The sequence below is a fragment of the Phaeodactylum tricornutum genome, chromosome 33, assembly GCF_000150955.2.
Source record: "Phaeodactylum tricornutum CCAP 1055/1 chromosome 33, whole genome shotgun sequence".
NCBI lineage: Eukaryota > Bacillariophyta > Bacillariophyceae > Surirellales > Neidiaceae > Phaeodactylum > Phaeodactylum tricornutum.
This window is the reverse complement of record NC_011701.1, coordinates 55,575-76,444: the sequence shown is the minus strand read 5'-3', so window position 1 is coordinate 76,444 and position 20,870 is coordinate 55,575. Positions and strand designations below refer to the sequence as shown.

Below are 20,870 nucleotides of genomic sequence, written 5' to 3'. Positions count from 1 at the left end.
ACGTCTACAAACTGGGATTGAATCGAAGCAGATAAGTCTGCACACGATCAAAGGGTCTCACGTTCATCTGCATTCATCTGCATTCATCTGCATTCATTTGCATTCATTTGCATTCATATGCATTCATTTGCATTCATTTGCAGTCATCTGGATTCTGCGGGATCAACGCATAGAAGACAGTACAGAGGCTACGGTCTCCTTGAATACGATTGACCAGAACATTACTATCCCAGTAATGTGACTATCCGTGGAGAGTAGTACGGATTCTACTGAGACTCCTAAGGGAGCTCCAAGGGATTTGTTTGCACTCGAAATGATTACATCCATATTTGTCTCTACTCACAATTCTAAATTCAGTCAAGGTCAAACCGATTCAGTTACCGATTAATTACAATACAATCGGGGCCTTACGAGGCTTTCCCCTTTTATTCATCTTACTCCCTCATTGTATCAACAATACATTGCGTGAGTATAGAAGAATCCGTTAGTTTATCAGACCCAGCAATCATCGCTGGCGTTGCTCTCACCAACATACTTACTTTACACGATTGTCTCTCTTTTTGAACTGAGCCATGGCCCGAGTTCGCAAGGCAACCGGTCCTACCCGGAAGGGAGCGACCGAAACGGTGCCGGAGGAGCGAGTGGAAGAAGAAACGCCCTTTGAGGCCGTTGAGTCGCCGTCCAAGGACAGTGACAATGAGACGCAACCATCGTCCATGGGCGATGACAATGACTCACAGTCTGAGATCGAGTCGTACAAGATTGATACCGACATTGATTTCAAGTACAACCCAAACTTTTTTGAGGACAAGAAAGCCCTTGAAAGTGTTCTAAGGAATACTATGGGATTTGGAGATATCCATGTGAAGTCACTCCAAAACGAAGGTTTGAAGACCGCAAATGATTTCTTGCTTATTTCTATGAGTGACATCAATGATCTTTGCGACAAGCTTTTGTTTGCAACAGTTTACAGGGCTCGCCTACGGGCATTTGCTACATGGTTACGTAGTCAACCCGACAACATAAATATTACCCAAGAATGGACAATTCCAGTTATGCAATTGGAAATGCAGATGAAGGCGCAAGCGTCTCCATTTGGAACCTCCGAGACCAACAAAACAGACAAGTCAGTCTCCAGTCTGGTGCCTGATCCCTTTGATGGTACACAGAAGAAGTGGCTCGCCTTTCGATACAGTTTTGAGGCATGGGCCGGAGCAAGTGGGCAATCTTTTGATGCCTGTATCTCACATGACTCGGAGCGATATTCCCGTTCAGAACCAACAGCGACCTACAATGACATCAATGACGAACCTGATTCATTTAAATATGACTGGAACGTTAAGTCAGTTCGCAATTCAAACATCTTTTTTATGCTCAAGTCGCTCACAAGCGGCGGAGATGCATGGGGCCTTATCGAACCTTACGAGGTTTCAAAAAATGGCCGTCATGCCTGGATCGCCTTGTGTGCGTTCTATGAAGGGGCCAGTCAGGTGGGCTTAACCACAGAAGAAGCTCGCACTACAATTCTGACATCGAAGTATACCGGACAATCCCGGAACTTCACTTTTACCAAGTATGTTCAAAAGCATCTTACTGGTAACAACATATTGGCTCGCAACAAAGAGGCCTACACGGACTCACAGAAAACAAACTTTTTCCTACGGGGAATTGTTGATCCTGAACTTATGGCATTCAAGGCAGCTGCTGAAGCTAACCTAAATGAATGGAAGTTCGAACGCGTTGTCACGTACATGCGTACTCAAGCCGCCAAGCTCACGAGCAAGGACGGTAAGGATTCCCGAAACATTCGTCAGGCTACGGGCTTGTCGAAAAACAGGAACAACAAAAACAACCGGCGCAAGCGCTCGGAATACCAAAGCCAAGGCAAAGGTAATAAAGAGTCGGGCAAAGGAAACAATGCTCCTAGTACTCAACTCCGCAAGGACATCTGGGATGAATTGTCTCCCGAGATAAAGGATGCCATCAAAGCGGCAAAGCGTAGAGCGTCTACGGACCCGCGCACGGCTAAAAGAGCCAAGACTAGTAGTACGGATAACTCTAACGCAAGCGTTGAGTCCTACTCGCCTGATTTAAGGTCAATGTCTACTGAAATATTTAAAGCAGATGATGACAAGGACTTGGCTTCAGGTCAGCCTGAGGCGAAAGATACACCACTTCATTTGGAACTTGAAGATACGCTTAAGAAACCTACATATGGAGCAGGTACCCTATTTGGGCGATCTGCTGACAGGGTCTCCTTTAATCGTATGGTATGCAGTTCAGAAGAAAACAAAGTCACTCCTTGGCGCATGTCAGAACTACGGCTTGCGGATGCAACAATAAGACGCATTTGTAAGAATCGCACACGAAATCCTACCGGCCGTTCAACATGGGGCGAAGCTGCCATTGATACTGGTGCCGACACAATTTGCATTGGTTCAGGCTATACTGTACTTGCCCATACAGGTCGATATGTGAGTCTGCGAGGTTTTCATGACAGTGGTGATACTCTTGATCGAATTCCAGTTGTGACGGCTGCTACAGCATATGACTACGATGACGGAACCACCGTTATTCTGGTTTTCCATGAAGCTTTGAATCTTGGGCCTACACAGTCCACATCTCTCATCAACTTGAATCAGATTCGGCACGCCGGACATCAGACTGATGACATTCCGAAGTTTTTATCCCAAGGGAAATCTCTTCACGGAATTGAAACAATTGATGGCGACTACATTCCTTTTTAATTGAAGGGACGCACATCATTGTTGTACTCACGAGTACCTACTCGCCATGAGCTTGAGAACTGCCTGCACATTGATCTCACATCTGATCAACCCTGGGATCCAAACAGCAAAGACTGGGAGGATAATGAGCAGCGCTACACGCGTCATGACCGACAACGGAATGCACGCTATACCGCAACTGATAATGCGGATGAGGAGAACTTTTACCATGGGTATTTTTCTCTCCCTGACTCTAAGGAGTTCCCGGTTCTACCGGCAAACAATAATGTTATGAACCCACATGATGTCGTACGCGAGATCAAATATGCTACTGCACGGGTTTCAAAATCTAGCCCACGGGATCTAGATGTCGATCGAGACAAACTTCGCCGCATCCTGGGACATGTTCCTATGGAAGTAGTTGACCGAACACTGGAAGCTACAACACAACTTGCGGAACGCTCTGGCAAAATGCCACTGCATCGACGTTTTAAAACGAAGTTTGAACAATTGCGATACCGCCGGTTGAAGTGTACGTTATATAGCGACACTTTCAAATCTACTGTTAAATCCTCCCGAGGACACACGCATACCCAAGGGTTTGTATGTGGTGATTCTTACTTTGTATACCACTTTCTTATGAAAGCGGAATCCGAAGCAGACCAAGGTCTTGCGTCAATTATACAAGATATAGGAATTCCGGCACAAATTCACACCGACAACGCAAAAGTGGAAACCTTAAGCAAATGGAAGAAAATCACTTCCGGTCACTGGATAAAAGTCACAGTCACGGAACCATACTCACCGTGGCAAAACCGTTGCGAACACGAATTCGGTGCGGTTCGGATCCAGACACGACTTGTTATGGAAACGACACAATGTCCAGAACAGCTTTGGGACTACGCCATTACCTACGTGGTAATTGTGCGTAATAATACCGCTCGCAAAGCCTTAAATTGGCAAACGCCATTAACGGTTATGACAGGTGACACGAGCGATATTTCAGAATTGTTGGATTTCGAGTTCTACGAACCGGTACAATATTTTGACAATCCTGAAATTAAATTTCCACAAGCTAAGGCTAAAGTTGGTCGGTGGCTTGGTATTGCAATAAATGTTGGACAAGCTATGTGCTACTATGTCCTAACAGACAAAGGAACCGTGATAGCGCAATCCACAGTCACACCACTTCACAAAGTTGATTCGACTGCCTCTCTTACAGCTTTTGATGCTATGATAAGGGATATTTATCAGCCTACTGATTTTGCTCACAGCACTAAAAAGCAAGCTGCCTCGTTACGACGAGATGAAGCAATGAAGGTTGCCAGAAAAACTGGTGAACCTGAAGATCCAGGAGTCCGTAATAGACATGTTCTGTATGACTTAAATGAGGGAGCCGACCATGACCAAGTGGAACCAGGACTATCAGTTGATGATTACTACGGTAACGACGACGAAAAAGAGTCTGGTTCGTCGGATCTCCTTGTCGGCAGCGAAGTACTCCTTACTAAGGGAGGTATACAACATCTAGGCAAAGTCACCAAGCGTGATAAAAATGGCCAGCCCAACGGCTCAAACGAAACAACCAATTATGTTGTTGAGTTCAATGATGGTACTGAAGAGATTCATGGATACAATGCTCTGCTTGACGCTGTGTATAAGCAAGTCGATGATGATGGTAATGAATGGTATACTTTTGAAGATATTGTTGACCATCAAAGGCGCCCACGTGGCGGCCGAGGACGAACGAAAGGTTGGTTCCTCCGTGTTAAATGGGCCAATGGTGAATACACCTGGGAGCCTCTTACCTCTTTAAAGGAAAGCAATCCTTACCCAGTTGCAAAATATGCAGCCGACAATGAATTAATGTCGGAAAAAGCTTTCTCTTACTGGGCACCATCGGTACTGACAAAGGCTGATAGGTGGATTCGCGCTGCACGCACGCGAAAAAAGAAGAACCGATACAAGTACGGTATAGAAGTTCCAAGGAACGTTGCCCACGCTTACGAGCTGGACAAACAGAATGGCAATCATCTCTGGGCTGAAGCCATCCAAAAGGAAATGGGCACGCTCCAGAAGATGGAGACCTTCACTATCCTCTCGAAGGGAGAAAGAGCTCCCAAGGATTATAAACGCATCCCGATGTGGATTATTTTTGATGTCAAAATGGACTTCCGACGCAAGGCACGCCTTGTTGCTGGAGGCCATGTGACAGACCCTCCCACTGATGATACTTATTCCAGTGTTTCGTCAAGGGAGAGTGTTCGACTAGGTTTCTTACTTGCCAGTCTGAACAATCTTGATCTCGTCTCAGTTGACATTGGTAATGCTTACGTCAATGCCGATTGTCGTGAAAAGGTCTATGCAATTGCTGGCCCTGAGTTTGAAGAGTTCGAGGGACGGACAGTCATCATTGCTAAGGCTCTGTATGGACTAAAGTCCAGTGGCGCAGCGTGGCATTCCCACCTCGCGCAAAGTCTAAGGACTATGGGTTTTGTGTCTTCTAAGGCCGATCCAGATATGTGGTACCGAGCTGCTAAGCGCAAGGACGAAAGCGAGTACTACGAGTACATTATAAGCTATGTCGACGACCTAACGGTTGTCTCGGAAAATACCAGGGCGATTTTAGAAATGCTCAAAAACATTCCCTACACACTCAAGGGTGGTAGCGCTCCAGAAACATTTCTTGGAGCAACTATTGGAACGTACACATTCAAGGATGGTACGTCGGCGTGGTACATGTCTGCTCAGCAGTACTTAACCAACGCGATAAAAAACATAGAGGAAACTCTTGGGCTGAAACTTTCAACAAGTAACCGAATTGTCACGCCCTTGATACCCGGATACCATCCGGAGGTGGATACGTCCGCTTTCCTCGACGATGACCGAGCGAACTTTTATATGAGTCTTATCGGCATTCTTCTCTGGACATCTGAACTTGGACAAATTGACATTACCCAAGAAGTGGGTCTTATGTCACGCTTCAATGCGAAACCAAGAGAAGGCCACTACAATGCGGTGCTTCGTATGTTCAGCTACTTAAAGCGACACTTGAATTCCAAGCTTGTCTGTGACCCTAAAATGAGAGAATTTTCTCAGGTCAAGTTCTCTGATCCTACGTGGAAGGAGCAATACCCAAATGCTGTAGAGGAACTCCCTCCAGCAATGCCAAAACCTATGGGTAGGTCAGTACAAATCACGGTGTTTGTGGATGCTGCTCATGCAGATTGTCACGTCACGCGGAGATCGACCACCGGCATACTTATTTTTATAAATGGAACACCAATACGTTGGTACTCCAAGAGACAAAACACTGTCGAAGGATCGACATATGGATCGGAGTTTGTTGCCATGCGCATAGCTTCCGAAATGATCATAGCTTTGCGGTACAACCTACGGGTATTGGGTGTTCCACTTTGTGGACCCGCAAATGTTTTCTGCGACAATATGAGTGTCGTCACAAGTTCGACGATACCTTCGTCGGTACTTAAGAAAAAGCACAATGCTATTTCATACCATAAGGTTCGCGAGTGCATTGCTAGTGGGACAATGCGTCTTGCACATGAACCAACGGGCTCCAATCTCAGTGATATGCTCACTAAGTGTCTGTCTGGCCCTCAGCACAAATTCCTCATCAGTCACATTCTGTTTTGAGCCACGGCCATACAGTACCTTCTGCGCCACCATACTTTGGGGCAATCTCTAGACTGGACTTTGTACTCCCAGACTGCGAGATTGAAGGGAGTGATAAAGTATAGCCACGCAATACTGCAATTTGCCACTAAGGTGAGCAATTGTCATAGCTATTGTTGTTGGAACATTCAACTAGCATAGTGCCTAGCTCTGAATATTGGCCATGTTTGCCAGCCTTATTACTGTCCCAGTCGTCGTCTGTACGATGCTGCGGATAGAGGCAATGTTTTTCGGGTCATTACCGAAATGTCATTTGCGAAGGCAGTGCGAAGTGACACGTGTATGCATCTAAGGATGCAGCAGTTGTGACACGCAAGACGACATGTCTTGCCGACCAAGAAATCATCTTTACATAAGCGATTTTCTCTATTATGGTCGTCCCTTGAGAGGTAAAGAAAATACCTTCTCCACGTCTACAAACTGGGATTGAATCGAAGCAGATAAGTCTGCACACGATCAAAGGGTCTCACGTTCATCTGCATTCATCTGCATTCATCTGGATTCTGCGGGATCAACGCATAGAAGACAGTACAGAGGCTACGGTCTCCTTGAATACGATTGACCAGAACATTACTATCCCAGTAATGTGACTATCCGTGGAGAGTAGTACGGATTCTACTGAGACTCCTAAGGGAGCTCCAAGGGATTTGTTTGCACTCGAAAAGATTACATCCATATTTGTCTCTACTCACAATTCTAAATTCAGTCGAGGTCAAACCGATTGAGTTACCGATTAATTACAATACAATCGGGGCCTTACGAGGCTTTCCCCTTTATTCATCTTACTCTCTCATTGTATCAACAATACATTGCGTGAGTATAGAAGAATTCGTTAGCTTTATTGTACGACACAATATATTTGCTGTACAACTACAAGAATCTGATGGAAGAGGATTTGAGAAACAAATAAACAAATGAATGATAGGACACAGTCCCACAAATCGGGAACAGATTTTGGTTCCAATGATCATTGCAGCCGTTTTGATAGTTACCACGACTGCAAGATTGGGGAATAAGCGATCCGATGAATCTTCCTCATTCATGCGGAGCTATCCTTCGCAGACCGTGCTACCTGCACCACCGAGTGACATCAATACCAAATGCATTGTCGCAGGTGTTGCATCAGCTCTGGGGAGAACCGCCTGTGAAATGATTTGCGAAGCCGCTGACTGCTGTGGTTTCCAAAGTTCTCTGCCATTGTCCTGTCTTTCATTGAACCAAGCGTATTGTGCGGAATATCTCAGCTCTTGTTCTATACTGGATGAGGAACCAATCAAAAACGAGGTTGGGCAGGAGTAGTCGGACAAGGGCAATTACTTACCACAAGATTCTGTGTGGGTTTATATTTTCGAAGAAGACTCATGAGTGAGTAAGATTATCTGGATCATGGTAACAGTTGTTCAGTGAACTTGACCACTCAAACTGAAGACTAGTTGTAGAATAATCTTCCGCTCATTGATTAAGAAATTCATTGATTAGATAGGTCCTCATATCCGCTGTCTAACCCGTGGGGAGCGTTGTAAGCAAGCTGAGTTCTACAGTTCCTAAGTCCGCTTAGGAGTATTGCAGGTTGTTTGTAGTAATGCCCAGTTGCGTTTACCAGGTATTGTTGACACCACGTTTTCCTGTGTTGTTCAATTGCATCGTTGTACTGTTCTGATTGAAAGTTGCACTTGTACCAGGAGTGACTTTCTCAATAGAGGATAGTGACGCCATTGCCTTTACATTGATGGTAGGGGGCACTTCAATGTTGCCGGAGTTTTAAGTGCCTCTGCAGCAATGCGACGGATACGCAGCTGGACGGTTCAATCCCGTCTTTCGGTTTCATTGAAATTTGCAGCCGCCATTGCAGCCGGGAATTTCAAACCTCCCTCAGCAGTGTTCCAAACATTTGCGGTGATGTGATGCCTTTGATCTGTGATCCTTGACATGTTAAAAAGCTTTGGCTATAGAAGTGCACCGTTTAAGTTATCTTTGTCTTCAAAACGGCTTGTTACACAAACCTATCGAAAATAGTAGGGAAAAAAGTGGAGCTAAGATAGACTTTAATTTACTCAATCAACCGTATCTCAATAAATATATACACGATTGTTATGAACTCTCTTGCACTACTAAATTGAAGGTCTATTGCAAAAGATTTGTTTATCTGAAATGATCCTGCCTTTGTCGAGCAGTCAGTCGAGACACAACAAGTAGAGGTCTCTTGGATAGGAATCATAACTTTAGAAATTGGCGGCAATCTATGCGGCCTAAACTGATAGCAAGAATCAGAAATTTGGACAAAGTCCCAAAGGACAGACATTTTCTGAAACGACGACTTCGGAAATACAGAAATCCTAATGCGCAATATTCTGATTTTATTTATTAAACGGATGTGTGTTTGAATTATTCATATTCACAGTCACTCAAAGCAGATTTTACCTGTTAACAGTAAAGATATATGAAAACACGATTGGCTAGTAGCCAAACAAAAAAAGCACGACTCTAGCTAAAGGTCTGCCGTCCTTCTGGACGAACCGAATGCGTTCAACGTCAAAAAAGCATATGTAACTGTAAATGATGCAGGCAATCCCACCCGTGTCAATCCCACGAAAAAAAAAATATTTTACGTGCTCTAAATTGTTCCAATTATTCGTTTCGACGTTCCTGTACCGTATCTCTTCGAACGATTGGTGCATTCCCAGATCAGAGCGGCAGACTTTGTGACAAGACTCATAAAAGTGAACGTCGACCATCGCGCACCTCTTTTAACGCAAGTTCATATTACCATGAGACAACAGCGTCTCACTTTCAGAATTGCCGCTTACGTCGCCTGTGTGTTCTTTTCTTGTTTCAGCAGCTCTCGTTTGGCTGCTGCTGCCGAGTTGGCTGGCACCGGAAACCACGCTGTTTCGGAGGACTTCCCGGAGACTCTACATTCCTCTGGGGCTTCCCCACTCACACTATCCAGTCGCGCAAGGAGCGATGACTTCCGTTCTCTCGCTCTGGGCGATTTCGACGCCCTCAATGCCTTGTATGGAAATACGAGCTTTACCTTGCCGGGCACTACGGTCGACACAGATGTGGGAGGTTTTACTTTGTCACTGAGTTTTGCCAATATCGTCTGTCGTGATTTCAATCTAGGGGACATTCGCTTGACACCCGTTGAAAACATCACTACGGCCGCCACCACAATACGCTCGACTCTGCAACTTGTTGACGTCGACATTGTTTGTTCGGCCGATTACCGGTACCGATACATACTCGGAACCAACGGAGGAGGACGGGCCGACATTTACACACGTGACAATTCAGTATCCAGCCAAATCGTCTTGCGATCTCCCGACCTAGCTAGGTTTGCGCCCGACGAGTTTATTTTAGAGAACTGCGCTACGACGGTCAATGTCTTCGACTTGGACTTTAATGGAGGCGGCGTTGTTAATATTGTCGGCAACATTTTGAACGCACTCGATAAAGTACTGCGCAACGTGGTGGAGCGGGAAATTTCTGACTTCTTGTGTCAAGCCCTGCAAGATGTTGATGACGATGTTGCTGCCTTGTTGGGACGACTGACTACTTTGCTGGGGCCGTATTTGGGGGATTCACCCGACGGTAACGGCAATGATAGTGTGGCGGTCGGGGCTTTGCAGGCGGAACGTGATCTGGTCGTGCCGTCCGATGTAACCTTGTTGAACTTTCAAGAGCCGTCTACACAGTTTGCCAACGTGATTGATTTGCTTGTGGAGCAAGTTGGCGGGTACTTTGGCAACACCAATACCGGTGCGGGAACGCTTAATATCAATGCCCTTCTCCGTGATCAGATCTTGGACGACAACGGTGCCTTGGTCGTGGACCTGACGAAACTAGGAGACTTTGGATCGGGCAATCTGTTGCAAGCAAGCAACGAGATATTGGGATCCATTGCAGTGAAGATCGAAACGGCGACCGTCATCGGTTTGGACAGTTTCTCCAGGTTTGACGACTTGAGCCAGATTGGCAATTTCACATTTCAAACAGGCTTTGCCATTGAGGACATTCGGTTGGAGATACAGATGGAATTGCGGCTGCAACCGCCGGCTTCTACCCAATCCCTGGTGGAGGTTGTACAGGTTGAAATACCGTTGGACCGCGTCGACGCATCGACGTCGCTGCTATTGGCGATCGACCAGGGTCGACTGGGAAGCTTGCCGCTTGGGTCGTTGCTGAACGACGATTCGGTGGTGAATTGTCTCCTTTCGGCTGTTTTCGATTTGCAAGTAACGAGCTTGTCGATTCAACCGGCCTTATCCGTCGGACTCCCAACGGTACGGGGTTTTGCTACACCTGGATTGCAGCGCGTTGTCGGTACCGCAGTCGAGATCGTGTACGACGCCTTTTACCAAACGTTGGTAGTCGCACTCAACAATTTCGTGCAAACTACCGCCATTGAGTTTCTCGACGATGCCGTGCAGGGACTGCGGAACAGCACTACGTGTCTGACGAAAGCGCGGGGCTCGGAGACAGCTCTCATTGATTTTCGCGACCTCTTGTTGTCGGCGGAAGAATCGGAAGCGTACGGTGGTAACGGGACAAACCCTTACGGAAGTCTGGGAGTTGTGGTCAAAAGTTTGATCGACGACGAGCTTGTGGCCAATGACGCCTCGGGTGTACCAAAGATGAATAATTTTATCATCAAGCCCTTGACCGAACAGCAGTCAGGAATAGCGGGCACATTCCTGTTGGCGCAAGAATTTCTTGCATTCGATCAAAGGATCAGCTTCAATGGGTTGGACGCCAAGGTTCGATTTCGCATTGCTGACCTACGGGTGGAGAACCTGGACACTATTCGCGAGCCGTTGGCTCTGCTTGACCCCCTCACGAATGAAGCGAGTCGCATCAACAATACTCTCTCAATGGGTACCCCGTCCACGCCTTTGCGGATATCCGTACTGTTGCAGATCGGAGTGGAAGGCGCAGGTACGTACTTGTAGAAGGAATCCAATGTCGCATCGAAATTGTGAAAGAGTAGATTCTGACCCACTCGCTCATTGCCCTGTCCACAGGTACCACAATCCTGAACAAAGTGAACATCGGAGTTGAGCTGTCTTCCGTGTCGGTTGTTACGAAGCTTCTGGCCAGAATTGTGGAGCGGGACTTTCTGTCGTTTCCAATCGAAGATATGTTGAACATAGATTGTTGGCTTGCGACTGTACAGACCCCTAGCCTGAGCGCTCAGGGTGTTCGTAATGAGGACAGCATGGTGTCACTTGGCTTGGAGGATCTGAAATTGCTGATTGGCGATATGAACTTCACCGTGGACTGCATTGAGTGCACGAGTCCTCAGGTGTTGCAGATCGGCGAGTTGTTACGTACACCGCAGGGCCAAACCGACGCCGCTACTAGCGCGCAAAATGTGGTGGACTATCTAGTCTCACTGACACAGGGAGACAACTCGTTTTTGCAATCGAGAATTGATCGCTTATTGGTGGAATCGGCGAAACGTTGTCCGCACAGTCCGAGTTTCTCGTCCGAGACTGGATCACTGCAGTATGAAGCGTTTGAAGTAAATCTGAAGGAGGACTCTATGAGTTTCCTTTTGGGAGTTTTGGTTGCTGCTGGTGTAAGTGTGGGAGGCACAATTCTACTGACCATTCTGGTGAAGGTACTCGTTGCGAGACGTAATCGCAAGTGGCTGCAATCACTGCCTAGCTCGCGTGCGTTAGCCATTTACGATGAACAACAGAAACATCGGGATTTCGAAGAAAGCATCGATAAACGCACATCAAGTATGTTTCGTAGCGGTCAGGTACCGCTCGTTATCCGTTGGTTGGTTCCCGTGTTTATTCTGGGAAACATTGGGATGTTTCTGAGCGGCCATTTGAGTGTTGGAGGATCCGTGCGTATCTATATCCAAATAGCTGGAGAGCGGCTTGTATTTGATGACTTTTACAGCTTCTCAGTGGCACAGTCCGCTATTGAATTGTGGGATGCCGGAGGGAAGGAACTGGCGGTAAGAACCGTGGACCGAGTTGGTTGAAAAATCGACTTTCTGGTTTGTGTACTCACGCGTCAAGTGTTTTTGCAGATTTTGATCCTTATCTTTAGCGGAGTGTGGCCGTACACCAAACAAATTCTGACTTTTTTGCTGTGGTTTGCTCCGCCGACGAGGGTTTCCGTGTCCACGCGCGGGACTTGGCTGTTGTGGTTGGATGCGCTTGCCAAATGGAGTATGATTGATGTGTTTGTGATGATAATATCGATTGTTGCTTTTCGAGTGTCGATCCGAAGGTACGTTTTGAGCTCTAGGTGTGGCGTACCGAATGCATTTAGACATGGGAACCGTATACGTATACTTACTACTTTTGCAACTGTTTGTTTCCATCGTTGAAACAGTCCTAGTCAATCCTTTCTACCGGATGATCTGTACCGAGTCGACTTGGCTGTAGTCCCCGTGTGGGGATTGTACGCGAACTTGACTGCGCAGCTTCTATCGCAGCTGAGTTCCCACGTCATCATTCACTACCACCGTCGTGTGGAGCGAAAGGCGCAGAATGAAGTCAAAGACGAACCAAATGAATCGCTCATCGAGAATGGAACGAAGGAATTTGAAAGCGAAGCATCTTGGACTCTGAAGGATGTTCCGCTGAAGAGTAGCACCACCGAGATGACGGATGATGACGGAACGACACAGGATGAAGCTGTTGAAGCGCTGCGCAGCCATGCCTTTGGTCGTCCTCATCGCGGTGAAGCCGAGAAGCTACACGTCCGCCGTGGGGTCAACATTCTGGTAGTAGTGGTGGCAGTGGTGTTGACTGTTATGTTATTATTGGGGTCGCTTCTTCCGAGTTTTTCGTTTGACGTTCAAGGTTTGGCGGGTGTGGCTGTAGAAGCAGGTCGGAACTTCGAGCAGGCCAAGGATGAGCATAGCATAATTTCGATTGCGCAGTTGCTGATGGATCAAGCTCGATTTGTGGACACAGCGAAGGACTATATTGGTACGACCTCGATAGCTGTGTTGCTGGTTTTGACGGTCTTGATTGTGCCTGTTCTTCAGACGTGCGCGTTAGTGGTGCAGTGGTTTTATCCCATGACGCATGGAACGCGCCGTCGCGTGGAGAGTGTTGTCGAGGTCTTGCGGGCCTGGCAGTATATGGAAGTATACGTGATATCGATAGTTGTCGGAGCGTGGCAATTGCCGGAGGTTTCGAGCTTTTTGATTGGATCGGCGTGCGATGGCTTGCAAAGCACATTTGCCGAGCTGGTCTTTTACGGATTTATAGAAGCGGAAGACGCACAATGCTTCAAAGTGGACGCGGCGATCTCTTCGGGATCCTATGTGCTGATTGCAGCCGCAGTGTTGTTGGCTGTCATGAACACTTTCATCTGCAAGGCAGTCGGTCAAGTGGAATACTTCTCCAAATACCGTGAATTGTTCGCGGCTCACGGTTCTTTGCACCGGAAGGAACTGGCGCTGGAAGAGCGAGAGCCGGTACCCGTAGACGACATCAATGCTGTGCCTGTACTGTTTACGGATCGATTTCGTTGGTTGTTGCGCACTCAGAAAATGTCGTGATGGCTCGTTTCAAGCAGATGAATTTTGTGGAAAGGCTTTATAATTTGTTAAAAACGACGTAACCGTACCGGGTGTTTCAATTACAGTCCTGATAGTGAGTCAGACAACTGATTTCCTATACAAATAGTACGGCTAGTCGATCCACTAATGATAAAGAAATGTCGTCGGCTTGGCGTTCGGTCAATTCCGTGACCCCCCAGGTTTCTCGTACTGACGTTCGTTTGTCTTCTGAGAGTGGCGCTGGCACCAATGCAATTTGTTGGCGTTGTGCATTTGACGAAAGCAACCAGGGTAGCAAAACGTATGCTACGGCGTTTGGCGCCTCGTGATTGGGACAGTGACCAACGCTGGAGAGTTCCACGTATCGCTGGACCTTACCCGTTGGACGCTGTCCCAGAGCTCGGAGCATACGCGCTGCAAAGGCCGGTTTGCACCAAGGATCGTCGGCTCCAAAGCATAGCAAAACGTCACACTCGAGCCGGGAAAGGGCTTCGTCGAAAGCGTTGATCTTTTTGTAGTCGTTTTTGGTATTGCTTGGAGCATCATTTGGTTTCGTCGGTAAGGTCACGGGAGGAGACCAAAGAATCGAGGCAAAGGCCGCGTGTCCCCCTTGACTTTCAGTGCAGGCTCGGATTTGTTGCATGAGCGTGGCGTCAAACGCCTCCCGATGGACGTACGCCGCCGCCAAATATTGTTCGATTGTGTTGAGATTGCGAATCTGATCGAACAGAAATCGACCAATGGTCTTGGGCAGAAAAGGAGCCGGCAAATGACCGGTCCAGCCGGGCAAATTGAGTCCCCAAACAGGAGTGGCGTTGAGCAGGGTGACGGAGGCTACCAAGTCGGGTCGCAAGGCAGCCACAAATACGGCCAAGTGTCCGCCGACAGAATTGCCTACCAAATGGACTCGTTCCGGAGGAGCAGTATAGTGTCTCGTGGACGAGAAACAGGATTCACGAGCAGGCAAAACGATTGTCTCCAAAAATGCTACAATCTGGTCCACCCATGTTTGTCCACAGTAGCGCAATCCCAATTCCGCTTCACTTTGTCCATCGTTGGAATCCACGGGCCAGGAGCGACCTTGTCCGAGATAATCAAGCGTGTAAATAATAGTAGCAAGACTGGCGGGTTCATCTCTATTGCTGTTTTTGTCAGTTACTGTAGATTGGTCGGACTGTTGTTGCAGGGCTTGGATGAGTCGGTGTTGGTGGAAGGACCCGACCCCAAAGCCGTTCAGGAGCAGCACCGGCGAGACGTCTCGATACGGTGTGGTTGGTGATTGCGGCGGCACGGCTATCTTGGTGGGAAATCTGACCACAGCGGTCTCATATGCAATGGGGTGGGATCGGAACAAAAAGGTATGCGAAGATATAGGGACGGGGGAAGTCTCAGTGTTCCTGGCACTGGATTTGCCTACCGGCACGTTGCTATTGCTGTAGGAATAGGAGGTGACGAGACACGCGGATAGCCAGATCGTGAGCTGCAGGGTTTTCCGAATAATCTTCATTGGAAAAAAAGTGAATTTCCGAAGGCGAAGGTGTAAGCGATGGATGTCTTGCCTTTGGTACCGACCCCCATGGTCAGTTTGGGGAGCAAAGATTTCGTTGAAGATTGTGTCGGTTTGTCTTTGGTTCGTTGTTGATTCGTGTTTTATCGTGATTGGATCCAACAATCCCGTACTACTGTTTCCAGATATTCTATGCGCGTTCGACTATGCGCGTTCCTATGCGCGTTCGGATGCTCTGATTGGTCGAGAAATTGACATTCTTCCTTGAGAGAATGATATTCTTCTGTCCTAAATAAAATAATTTCCAAAAGTCCTTAGTCATTCTTGTGTTGGATTGCTGGAGCCGCGGGTGTGAGCTGTGCTCACCCCCCTCCCAACCCCCTTTTGCTTACTGTGAACGCGCTGACCGTCAAAGAGCCCACACCATCCACCCCCATGCGGGCGTACATCAGATCGACCCTCTCGTTGCCCTCGACATCCCCGTTAGCGACAAGGGTCAAGTTGTTGGACGCCGTATAGCCACAAGTAGATTCCGTGCCCCACATCAAAGGGGCAAACTTCGTCATCAGGTGATGACACGCTTCCTCTTTGTCGGGGCGAAAGTCGCACGACGCCCACAGTCCGCGGAGACCGTCCCTCAGCACGCACCGCAGCATCCAACAGGTCCAACATGTGCAGCAGCGTGTACATGGTATCCGACGTGTGCATAAAGGGCCGTGGGACGGTGGCGGTAGACAATGCCTATTCGCGGGCGGACTGGAAGACGACAAAGTCGTTTTCGGAAACGTTAAAGCACAGAAAGTCGAAGCAATTCAAGCGTTGTTTCTACACGTTTCCCACACAGTGTATGTTGGAATGGAGATTGGGTGTGGCTGTTCGTGCATACAGCGGAACGCCGAAGGCACCGTCCGGGGGTCCACTATCCGGAATGGAAACGTTAAAGCACAGAAAGTCGAAGCAATTCAAGCGTTGTTTCTACACGTTTCCCACACAGTGTATGTTGGAATGGAGATTGGGTGTGGCTGTTCGTGCATACAGCGGAACGCCGAAGGCACCGTCCGGGGGTCCACTATCCGGAATGGGTCGTTTCCGCAACGTGATGGAGGTTGCGCGACCTGCGCAACCAGTTATGGTTGTGGAGCATACTGTGTAGGACAGTGTGTCAAAACACTTGACAGACTGGTACTGTCAGATGCATCCTGGAGAAGTGTGCTGACAAGCAAAGGGAGCAGCAGGAATTACGGAATCACAAGTAGCTCCAGACCCCCAAGCACTACCAAGTTGGCCCATGCCTGACAAGGGGACAATTCCCAACAAACTTAAGAAAGCAGGTTGTTGATAGGTACAAGACCAATGCAGTATATCACAGTGAACAAAAAGAAGATTATTACGCAGAAACGACTTGTTTGTGAGCTTGTTGTAATTCCTTGGTGTGACAACAGCAACACTGCAGCAAATAGACTTGATTCAAAGAATAGAGCCAAAGGGGAGCCGCGAGAAATTACAACAAAGATTTGTGTTGGCACAATCTAGACTTTTTGGAGTATGAAATTGAACTATGTTGAATGTCCTTTGCCATGATGGCTTTGAGAGAATATACACACTTGGAAAAGACATGATGGGTTTTGCTACAACTATCTTTTTGTTGCTGGTGACAAGAATCAAATGAACAATAGATGGTGAGAAATGAATGCATGAAGTTTGTTTCTTCATTTAATTTAAAGCACAAGTAAGTAGTCATTAGATGCTACCAGTTAAGCTATTAAATTTGTTGCTTGCAATCAACCGTGTCATGGTATTCATTCCTGTCAAAGCAGAGGTTGCAATCCAGTCTGTTACAGTGCTGTATGTGGCCACTCTGTGATCAAAGCTGGCAGCACCTTCTATAAGTCCTTCCATAATTGTTCCCATGTTGCCATAGCATGTAACTTCCACCCCAACATTGTTTGAAACTTTGGCAGCAGCCAAGCTTCCTGATAGATTGTACAGGCCATGAATAACAAGCCATTTAGTATGTCTTGGGAGGCTGATGAGCACAGGTTTGTTGGCTGTAATAAGGGAACTTAACTTTGATCCGTCACTGATGGCTTGTGAGCAGCAAAGTTCTGTTTGCCGGAAGCGAGGAAGCTCCTCTTTTGTAATCCTCCGGCCAAGGTCCCTCAGTATCTGGCAGCTTTGAATATTTCTGCATGTGGCTCTGTGGCAGAAGCTGCATTTGGAATTCTTTACTTTGTAGCTACGCACCGATGTCCCTCCATATGTGGCCATCACCTTTGAGACTAGTCTCTTGGATCGGGTCCTTCCTACTGTGTTGGCCTCTGGACCAGCCACTGGTTGATGCAGAGCTGGATGCTTTCTTCTCAGTTCAACAGCCAGGCTAGCAGATTGTACTATGCTGGCAGCTGAGCGGGCACTTGTTCCACGAGCAATCTCAAGCAAATGCTGAAGAGATGAATAGAGGACCATGCTCATTTCCGATTTGCCACCAACAATGTAGTCTACCACTGCTGCAGCAACACAAGTTGCTTCAGCATGAGTCACAGCAGCACACTTTTGTTTCTTCTGGGGTTGCATTTTGGTGTTGGTAGAACATTTACCAGCCAATGTAGCTAATGGGATGCTATCATCCTCAGAAGAGGAGGGTTCATTGCGAGTGTCAGCATGAATATTAACTTCATCAACATTGACTTCATTAGCATTGTTGCCCTTGACCAACACTAGATCATCATCATTGCAACCATAATGATCATAAGTATCATTGTTGGAGCTGGTTGGACGAATTGCTGTTTGCAAGTGTGGCTGGAGCATTCTTTCTGGAAACAAGCTAAGTTCAAAGGTGTGATTATGTAGAGCATATTCATGCAGGCACATACCCCCAAACTCCTTTTGCTGGGAACAAGTGCAACGCTCTCCTTTCTTTATAACAATGGCGAAATCATCCAGCTTAGGAGTATCCATGTGAAAAATTTGGTGAGAGCCACATGGAAGACATAAATGGGTATAGCTCTTTCCCTCTTCTGAAAGAGGACACCAATAATCTTTGAAGAATCTCTTTGAGAGTGCTTTGTGTGCCCCAGCATCTGACAGATCATGCAATAGTGTGGTTGTTTTGGTTTTTGAAGCCCTATTAAAGGATAATAGCTCATATCTTGCGTCTTCTTGTTCATGCAAGTTGGCCAAGTCTTGTCGTCGGTACAGAAGTGCACTGATTTCTTTGACAATGTCTTGTGATGAGCCTGGACCAACTCGAGCTACAACACTAGAGTGGTTTGATTCTGCTGGTTGACTGCTGGATTTGCCAAGATTTCCAGGTATGGTTTTGATAAAGTGGTGAGCAAACCGTTCTGGGTGATCATACAATCCCTTCACATACTCAAGCTTAGCAGGGTTGTGGGCCAGTGTTTGTGCTATCTCCTGGTATGCTTCATCATATTCTTTGCGTGACTTTCCATAAAGCATCTTCCCAAGTGAAGCCTTTAACTGGTCAAACAGGGTTGGTCCAAAGTATTCTGGCCATACTTTTGACTTCAGGTGAAAGGAATCCCATGCAAGAGTTGTGGAAGGGCGCTTCAGACCTACCAATGGTAGGAGTGCATCTGTTAAAAAGCAGTCTGCGTAGATGAGACGGATAGAGGCCAATTTTCGCCGTGGCTCCATTTGCTCCAAAGAATTTAAGGCAAATGCATATGCGGCAAGTGTTTCCCCCAAACAGATACTTTCACAGAGTGGAACCACTCGCATTTCATGATCCATTGCAACAGGACCAATGTATGGCCAGTGGAGACTGTTCATTTTCCTTTTCATAGCATCCAGGTATATTGTGCTCCCAAACCGGATCCAGGCTTTGCGCATACTTTTGGTAATCCAAACAATGCCAATTGGCCGTACGTCAATATCGTAATGCACACGGAAGTCAAAGCCAATGGTCTCAGATTTCACTTTTTCAAGAAATGCAAGTGCCTTCCAACCTTCACCTGTGTCCTGTAGAACCTGTCTCATAAATTCAGCCACTTTCTCTCTGGACACATCATCATCCTTTGAGATTATGGTCTCATCCTCATCCAATGGAACAAAATCAATTAATTTCTGTGCTGTTGCAATGTTTATTGGTGTTTGTTCTATGGAGTACTTGACTGCTCGCTTTCTGATGTTGCATATATCAGAAGCAGTAATTGCATAGTGCTCTGGCACATGATCTTTTAGCAAACTCTTCATCTGGCAAGCATTGATATTTCCTGCAGCTATTAATGTCACAATATCATTGACCTTTGTCAGATCCAAGCCACCAATTGTTATGCCAGCAGCCTTCCTTGCAAGGCGCTGCTCCTTAACACCTGGATGGCATTCCGTGCTGTGCTCTAATTCATATGATGTTAATTTCACAGCTCTCCGATGCCGCGGTTTTGTGTCATCCTTGCAACAAGATGATGATCGGATGATAAATGAACAATTTGATTTGATGCTTGTCCGCTCTCTTTGTCTTGTTGGTGACACAATTGACTCACGTGGTTTAGTTGAGCTCTTGGCAAAAAAGCATGACAATTTGTTGCCAGACGAAACAACAACAAATCCCCAGTGTGCGGCAAATCGTGAAGCAACCTGCTTGAGCTGGTAAAAGTTGACAAAATAGGTGCTGGCCTTCATCTTCCCAAAGAGTTCATTTGCCTTGATTGAAAGTCTCATCTTATTGACATATCCATCATTGTCAACATCTGAGTCTTTACGACAGTGTGCATCAACCAGTTCTTTCAGTTCAGTAGGTAGCCAGTCAATTGAATTAGCAACTTTTGTCACCTTCACCAAAGCTTGTTCCTTTGTAAGCATTTGATCTTTGACTGCTGCACCAAATTTTTCAATAGCTTCATCTACAACAACGTAAGGGTCATGTTCCTTCCCATTTTGCAGAATCCGGAGTGGTGGATATGCTACAAGCTCACCATATATTTTAGACATTATTTCGACTTGGACCATTGTTGGCCTTGTGGACTTGTCTTGTTCCGTCTCCAAGCATTGAAGCAAACACTGACTCTTTTACTGTAGATGCAACAAAATGACTATGTGCAAAATGAAAAGGACGGTGTTTGGTATATCTCGCGGCGTCGGGGATGTGCGAGAGGTTGCCATTTCTGGTACGGTGCTTTCGGATCTACCGTGTGGGAAAACACTGGTGCACAGCTCATGACCAGCAAAAGGGGGGTGAGCACAGCTCACACCCGCGGCTCCAGCAATCCAACACAAGAATGACTAAGGACTTTTGGAAATTATTTTATTTAGGACAGAAGAATATCATTCTCTCAAGGAAGAATGTCAATTTCTCGACCAATCAGAGCATCCGAACGCGCATAGGAACGCGCATAGTCGAACGCGCATAGAATATCTGTACTGTTTCTGGTCGAATAGAAAAACCCCACGT

General features: G+C 46.9%; 6 protein-coding genes across 6 annotated transcripts; 4 read left to right on the top strand and 2 right to left on the bottom strand.

Moving 5' to 3' along the window:
- Positions 1–369: 369 nt before the first annotated feature.
- Positions 370–2,747, top strand: PHATRDRAFT_50643 (predicted protein; the record flags this gene model as incomplete). Its single annotated transcript, XM_002185577.1, has 1 exon — positions 370–2,747. Exon 1 carries the CDS (start codon positions 573–575, stop codon positions 2,745–2,747), a length of 2,175 nt encoding a protein of 724 aa, XP_002185613.1. The 5' UTR covers positions 370–572.
- Positions 2,748–3,590: 843 nt separating this feature from the next.
- PHATRDRAFT_41650 (predicted protein) lies at positions 3,591–4,542 on the top strand (the record flags this gene model as incomplete). Its single annotated transcript, XM_002185576.1, has 2 exons — positions 3,591–4,391; positions 4,429–4,542. 2 exons carry the CDS (start codon positions 3,591–3,593, stop codon positions 4,540–4,542), a joined length of 915 nt encoding a protein of 304 aa, XP_002185612.1.
- A 4,645-nt stretch (positions 4,543–9,187) lies between these two features.
- Positions 9,188–14,067, top strand: PHATRDRAFT_50642 (predicted protein; the record flags this gene model as incomplete). Its single annotated transcript, XM_002185575.1, has 4 exons — positions 9,188–11,354; positions 11,441–12,387; positions 12,463–12,665; positions 12,771–14,067. 4 exons carry the CDS (start codon positions 9,188–9,190, stop codon positions 13,948–13,950), a joined length of 4,497 nt encoding a protein of 1,498 aa, XP_002185611.1. The 3' UTR covers positions 13,951–14,067.
- On the bottom strand, positions 14,066–15,548 carry PHATRDRAFT_50641 (predicted protein; the record flags this gene model as incomplete). Its single annotated transcript, XM_002185567.1, has 1 exon — positions 14,066–15,548. Exon 1 carries the CDS (start codon positions 15,455–15,457, stop codon positions 14,066–14,068), a length of 1,392 nt encoding a protein of 463 aa, XP_002185603.1. The 5' UTR covers positions 15,458–15,548.
- Positions 15,549–16,127: 579 nt separating this feature from the next.
- On the top strand, positions 16,128–16,610 carry PHATRDRAFT_41647 (predicted protein; the record flags this gene model as incomplete). The annotated part of the gene is made up of 1 exon (XM_002185574.1): positions 16,128–16,610. The coding sequence occupies one exon, from the start codon at positions 16,128–16,130 to the stop codon at positions 16,608–16,610; it is 483 nt and encodes a 160-aa protein (XP_002185610.1).
- Positions 16,611–17,177: 567 nt separating this feature from the next.
- PHATRDRAFT_50640 (predicted protein) lies at positions 17,178–20,554 on the bottom strand. Its single transcript, XM_002185566.1, has 3 exons — positions 19,963–20,554; positions 17,702–19,815; positions 17,178–17,623 (listed from the first exon to the last, which is right to left on the bottom strand). Exons 1-3 carry the CDS (start codon positions 20,426–20,428, stop codon positions 17,198–17,200), a joined length of 3,006 nt encoding a protein of 1,001 aa, XP_002185602.1. The 5' UTR covers positions 20,429–20,554; the 3' UTR covers positions 17,178–17,197.
- Between the last annotated feature and the right edge of the window lie 316 nt (positions 20,555–20,870).